At 36.8% G+C, this 7509-nt stretch overlaps 1 protein-coding gene across 1 annotated transcript; it reads right to left on the minus strand.

Annotated features, from left to right (window-relative positions):
• Nucleotides 1-358: 358 nt before the first annotated feature.
• On the minus strand, nucleotides 359-2660 carry LOC144666188 (melatonin receptor type 1A-like). Its single transcript, XM_078527551.1, has one exon. The coding sequence runs from the start codon at nucleotides 2592-2594 to the stop codon at nucleotides 1461-1463; it is 1134 nt and encodes a 377-aa protein (XP_078383677.1). The 5' UTR covers nucleotides 2595-2660; the 3' UTR covers nucleotides 359-1460.
• Between the last annotated feature and the right edge of the window lie 4849 nt (nucleotides 2661-7509).

Consider the following 7509-nt stretch of genomic DNA (forward strand, 5'->3'; position numbering starts at 1 on the left):
AATTTTAAAGACAAGACTAAAATGCAGGATGGGAAGAAGAAGAGATGAACTGCACGTGCAGAATACTAAAATAAATAGTGACATGACAAAAGTGAATTTGCACGTTTTCTTTTTCTTCAAACATGTAAAACAAGGTACTTTTAGCCACTATGAATTTAAGAGGAATTTTCAAAGCTCAGAGCCAAGCGACAGTGAAAGTAAAGCTACAGAAAGTCCTCCTGAGAGGAAAAACAAACTCGTGAATTCTTCATGTGCAAAAATACAAACTTGAACATGTTATGAAGGCCAATATGCAAATTTGTGGCGAATACTCAGAACGTCAAACGGTCTTGCTTTTTAGATTTAAGCTTTGACCCGACAATGGTATTGAAATAGCTATATATGTTGCTCGGCAATGTCTCATAAACATAAAGTCAAAGTATTCTTTGCTTACCGACAAAGACAGACGGCTATTTTCATTGTTTTGAACATAAACCAAAAAGCAGTGCGGCTCCGAATGCGAACCAGAAGAGCCGAGGTGAGGTTCGACATGATTGTGGAATAATTTTGTTCTGTAGAGATCAATCAATCAATCAATCAATCAATCAATCAATCAATCAATCAATCAATCAATCAATCAATCAATCAATCAATCAATCAATCAATCAATCAATCAATCAATCAATCAATCAATCAATCAATCAATCAATCAATCAATCAATCGAGCAATCAATCAATCAATCAACCAATCAATCAATCAACCAATCAATCAATCAATCAGTCTGTCAGTCAGTCAGTTAGTCAGTCAATCAATCAATCAATCAATCAATCAATCAGTGGGCAAACAAGCAAGCAATCAATCAATTAATCAATCAATCAATTTATTAGAGTCATAACGCAGGATAGGGTTGCCCTCCACATCGGAGCCAGAGGCTCATGTAATAAACTGTTTCATGTGTTTGCGCACTAGAGATAATATAGTGGACGATTGCAAAGGATGCAATGTGAATTCCCGGTTTGGTTTGTGATACGATCGATCACTGAAATGTCCCTTTATCGGGTGGTAACATAATAGTTTGTTTCAATTTACTCTCCTTTTAACACGGACAACGCCTTGGCAGATGTAAAGCATTAACCAATAATGTGCGGATATAATATAAATGCGGCGAATAACCATGCGAAATATTCCTTATCAATAAAATGACATGACAATTAAATTGGGGAACCCCAACCTACTTGTACTTAACATAAACTGAGAAGATAAAACAGTTGTGTGTTGAATGTACTGTTTAGTCATATGATAAAACAATATAACTTCTAACACTGGGCTTTCTTTTCCCCCGATGTGCAAAAATCTTGCATCCAACCAGACTACATAGGCTTAAAGTCTCTAAACGACAACGTTGCTTGCACTGTTTTGCCAGCCTCTTTCCACTGCTGTGGACATTTTTGAGATGATATCACGAATCTTGGTAGCTTATCTAGTTAGTAGTTGGAATATGTAAGTAGTTTGTATTTTGTGTTTGGGTGCTATTTCTCAATGGTGCTGTTTGTAGGGCTTCTCCTACTAATCCATCCTGATAGAGTACTTTCACTCTGGTACCTCGTAACCAGGACGTCACCAGACCAAGCTCAACTGCTGGTTGTGAATTTCTTCGCTGTAAACATTGAGAGCTTATTGAACCACTTGATCTGCATGTTACGATCCGGCGAAACTCGCTTCTGAATGCTGAATTCATGCCGGAGTATATGACGGGGTTTATCGTGTTAGAAATATAGAGAAAAAACATGCACATCAGTTCCACATTTCTTGGCATGTATATAGTCGTAAAAAACCGCCTCAGTATAACAATAACGCAAAGAGGAACCCAGCATGACATGAAAGCGAAAACAACGATGAAGAGGGATCGGCTGAGTTTTATTTCTTGAACGGTAATACGTGCTTCATTTCTTCTTCTTTGACTAAGCGAGGGAAGGACTCCCATCTTGTGTTGGCGTATAGTCTTAAAAACTTTCGAATAACAGAATGCTGTAGCAAACAAAGGAACAACAAGGAAGAGAGTTAACACAATTATGTAGTGAAAAAGTTTGCCTTGTTCTCCAAGGTGTTTTATCGAGCATTGCGCATAGCCCGGCACAAACTCAAATCCTTGCCAGTTTGCAAGTCTTGGGACAGCAATGTAACAGGCCACAAAGAACCATACAAACGCCAACCAGAGACGAGATTTTCTATGGGAAAATATCTTCTTGTAAGTTGTACTTGATCTACATATCCTAACGTATCGGTTAACAGCTGTCAAACTCATGGTTGCTGGGGAAACGTAGATGACAAAAAGGCTGATGAAGGCGTGAAGTTGGCAAATGGTCTCGCCAAACGGCCATTTTCCTGAAAACAGTATTGTTTCTGCGGGAGGCATCACAAAAACGGCGGATAGCAGGTCACTTATAGCCAAGGCTATGATATAAAGATTCGTCGATGTGCGCAGTCTTGGATTTCTGTAGACCGACAAACAGACTAGAATATTTCCTGTAAGCGAGAAAATATTTAAAACCACTAAAGAGGAGCCTTCTAGAATCACCAGAGCTGGACTTCTTGATCCAAGATCGTTTGTCATTTTCAGTTACTGTGTGAAACTGTCTGTCGGCTTAATGAAATAAAAGAGCAGTCACCAAAACAGCGAACTCTTTCGTTTCACAATTAACTAGAAAAAAATCCCGACCAAACTCATTAGACGTGCTTCCGCTTTTTTTTAAAAAATGGACTTATGTTTGAAATATCATGGTACAAGATGGCATTTATTAGCCTACTTTGTACACACTTGATTCGTTACTCCTTCATTTCCGTATTTCCCCTTAATGCATTGGTTATATAGATTATTTCTGCGCCCAGATTGCAAATAAAACAAGATACGGAAATGGCTTATCAGTCCTTGACACGTTTCACTTTTTCGGCTGAAGAATTAATTTCATAGCACAACCAAAATTAATCAAAGGTCTACATATGACATTGACAAAAAAATGTGGTCCTAGTCAAATCTTTGTTACAAAAGCTGCTATGAAAATGCAAAGTCTCATGTATGGCAAATAAAATTAGCCGCTCGGCAGATTTCGAACTTTAGCTAGAGCGGGGGCGTTTTAAATTTGTTTGTTAACGCTGAGTATCAATAAGGGCCAAATAGAAATCATTGACATCTCATACAGAATAAGAGAAAAAGCTGGAAAATGTGTTTTGAACAATATATTCGTAAAAACGTTGGTTATTTATATTTAAAACTCAAAGTGCACTTTGTACAGCAAAAAAAGACAAAGCAAAGACCCTTTTTGCTTATCAATATTTTTAGGGTATTTTATGGATAACATCCAAGTGAAAGCGATCTTTCAATATTTTTATCTGCTGAAATCTTGTTCAATAATTGCCTTCCTTCTATTTAAATATCAATGCTTGCATATAAAGCATGGGAAAGGAGACATGTACAGACAATGCTTTCATATATATATAAAAACAAAAATACGTGCTACTGATTCAACTTATTTCGATTTCTTTTAATCCACTGTTGCTTTTTGGTACTCCTAAAATCTACTGTAAAATTCTTCACAATCTTAATTCAATTATGTAAGCATGGATCGTCGCAATCTTTTTATCTCTGAACAATAACAAACTTGCTTCACTACGTCATTTGGTGTGGGCTGACGTGGGTTTATCTCCGACACTGTTTTAATTAGCTTGTAACATTAAAAAATATTTATTATTTAGAATTTTAGTCTAATTCAAACAAAAATGGTTTGTTTTCTTTGTAAATGAAGACATTTAAAATTCATGCAATAGTGACTGGCTTATGATTGTTTAGCCTTGTTGTTGAATAAATGCACATGGTTTATGCTGTACATTCGGCGACTTTATATGTGAATAATACATTTGGGAAGTTGGCAAAGTGCTTTTAAAGCTGGAGATGTGGCACGCGCGCTTCTCGTGAAATGGCAAACGTTCATTCTAGTTACATTTTTCTGAAAATTCACTGCGTTTCTTTACGGACGGTGGTTGTGAGAAAAGTATCAAGCTTTATAGTAAGCAATGCCTGCGTCGAGCTTAGTGGTCCTTATATACAGGCCGGAGCTCATCTCAGTTTCTGTAGCATGAGGCAACTAGGAGTATGGTTATTAATGTCTTTAATTTTCAGTTGTCATTTGCTCTTAGAATTATGTTTTTTTTTATTAATTCTTTTTTCAATTCTGCTCGATACTTTAGGTACTTTTTTCCACATTACTTTCAAAAGAATGACATTAAAATTGGAAGAAGATGTAGCTCAGTGATATTTGTTTAACGAGATACCAGCAGATATTACATCATGTAAGACCATTTCAATTTTTTTCTTGTCTAGTGCATATCGTATTTATTTGATTAAACGCGGCGGCGTTTATTAAGTTTTTTCGTGATTCGAGTGCGGCGTTTATTTGAGGGCAGCGTTTATACGAGGGCGTTGTTTGTTAAAAATTTAATTTATTTCTTGCTTATAAATTGACACATAAAGAAGTTACAAATTAAATTGCTACTAATGTTGTTTACCTAAGAGCAGATTCCAAAAGGCAGTTCTGTTGTAAGACAGCGATACATTGCTACTAGGATTAAGTCAAGAATGGCATCGGACGTTAATTAAAGTCGTTAATAAAGAAAGTTAGCAAATTTAAAAGTCGGTCGAAAAACGAAAAAAATAATGTTTATCATGTCGACACAAGCGGCGGGTTATTTATTATCATATAATACGCTATCGACATTGCTGAACCTGGAAGTATGCAGACCGCGCGCCACATATGAACTCAGTACATGGCCTTGCTTACCATGAGTTGCTCTTTAGCTCGATCAGTGGATAGAGCGGAGGGAGGCCATGGGTTCCATTTCTGATGGGACTCAGATCGTTTTGGACATAGTGAATAAAGGATAACCCGAATAATTTCAACGTGTCTGAGAATATTCAGACAACGAGTGACGAAACTTGGTTGGTAAATAGTTATATTTCGGTATAAGCTATATCTTTATCAGACTAAGACAATTTACATACAAGCTAGGTCTTAAATATTGTGTTGGTACCGAGACGAAAAAAAAAAGTACTCAAGAACAAAGTTACTCAACAATGGATTGAATTCAAGCAGAGAACTTTGTCTATTCTTTTGAGAAAAAATCTGATAAACATATATTAGCCGGAACCGAATTTGTTCAAAAATAACCTGCAGTAGGGAAGGGTAATAAGATTTTTCTCTTCCTTCCTCATGCCTTAAAATGAATTCTAAAATAATAGCTTACGTTTTTATTTTCATAGGTTGCATGACCAGCCACAACAAAAGAGAAGGAAAAATGGAAGCGTTTTCTATTACTGCTGCTCGGCAGTCCAGTTTATATTTGCAAATCTTTAATAGTGAAAACACGGTAATGCATTTCTTGTGGCAGATAATAGCTTAAAACATTGCAGGATAGGCTCTTAAGGCACTTAACTGACAAGAAAACTAACTTTGTGTATTTAGGTAATTGTTAAACGACACCCACATAGAATAACAAGAGAAAAGCTATGGTTTGGCAAGGCAATCATGATTATTTAAGTACCAAGAAGCTGTGGTAGTTTAAAGAGCGAAATATTTGTCGCATATGAAAATCCAGTGAGTAATTTGAACAATCGAGTCGGATGAACTTATTATGGCCGTAGCTAGACACCCACGTCCATTAATTACTATCAAGACGAATGCAATCGATTTATTTCATGTTTGTTATTTCTCAGTATTTGACTGATAAAAGACAGATTATGATCTGCTTTTCTCTATTGGAGGGGAAATAATTTGAAAACGCTTTTGCCTTATCAGGGCAGCAGGTTAGAAAACATCACCCCCGATTACTACCAGATGACAAAATTGACAGCAACAGTTAATGCCAGACTTTTTAAGTGTTTGCACATTAGCCATGATGAACATGGTGAAACCACGATGAAAAGAAAGAAAAAGAAAAAAAAAAGGCATAGTTCTTCATGCATTACCGGTTACTGAAGCGACAAACGTTTCAACACATGTAGTTATGCCTGCCAATTTCCCGCAACAAAGTTGTAATCATATTCCGCTTATTACAGCCGCTGTCTAAATATAACCCATAGCGGCTAGTGCAATTCATTGAGTAATGACTTCGGCGGCGTTAGTTTTTCAAGGCTCTCAAGAAAGTCAACTATTAGTAAAATTGCCTTATTGTGTTTAAAAGCAGGCGGAAGCAGACAGCGTTATCAGTGGTCTTGAATTCAACCAAAAAATCAGACTTCACCCTCAGGGGCTGGCTATTTGAGGTAAATAAAAGTTAAAAAACTGCAATCACAAGAATCACAAGCTAAGTACAATATATATTTGCGTTTTCCCTGCAGAAATGTTTGAAAACCTGCAGAAGTAAAAACAGGTTTATTCGCAGCGGCGACTAGACAGATGTTGGCATAGGAGTCTGATAGAAAGCGTGTATAAACGACAAGTAGATTTATATCAATGACGGCAGGATTCAGCTTGATACCAATGTGACATTTCTTTAAAAGGCAAGATATAGTTTGTAAGACATCAAACAGACGACTTATCTTTACTAGTAAATAAAAATCTAAAGAAATTACTTACAACTTGAATTGACATCCGAAGTATTTCATTGCAGATGAGCCATTTAGTACGTGGGTGTAGAAGTATACTCAAGTGCACTAAGCATTACCAATAGACGATTCCATCTATAGCGCGCGCCTGCAGGGAATCACGGTAGTTGTATTCATCAAACCATGCGCGAGACTCAGCAAACGTGCATTAAAAACGTGCATCATTGCTGAGTCTCGCGCATGGCTTGATGAATACAACTACCGTGATTCCCTGCAGGCGCGCGCTATAGAGGGAATCGGGTATTAAATGGAAAGCTTTTTAGCCGGGAATATAAAAGCGTTTCACACACAACTGAACAACTGTAATTAAATGATGAATATTTAAAGTATTGAAGAAATTAACCTCCTTTTAACCAAATACATCTCTTCATACATAAAAGTCGCCATAATGTGCTCTTCTAGCAAAGACTTGCGGATATACTGGAGGAAGATTATTGTCTATTGTAAACAAAACTCTCAGTAGATTAGTAGAGCACAGAAAAAAACAAAATTAAGTTTTATTTTTAAAAAGGTGACCTTGTTTGTGATCATCCGTCGTCTGGCGGTAGTCGTAAGTGTCTTTGAATGCAAATATATAATTTTAAACACTTTTATAGTTTCAAAGCAAATTGCGTGATCCATCCATAATTGTTTGAAAAAGCCTTCTTGTTGTACTTTACTAAAAGAAAATATTATCAATTAATTTCCTCCGTGCGGTAAAAGCCGGGTTGAGTGATCAGTGGTCATTTAAATGGAAGAAAAGATAAGAAAGCGAAAGCTGCCATGATGTATTGATAATGTGGCACAGTTTGCAGACAGCAGAGTGGGCTCTCCTCAGCGAGCCTTGCGGATTGTTCAACAACCCCGCTTATCTATGCAACAATGCATAAAC

This window comes from Oculina patagonica, chromosome 9 (assembly GCF_052425735.1).
Source record: "Oculina patagonica isolate OP01 chromosome 9, crgOcupat, whole genome shotgun sequence".
Classification (NCBI taxonomy): Eukaryota; Metazoa; Cnidaria; class Anthozoa; order Scleractinia; family Oculinidae; genus Oculina; species Oculina patagonica.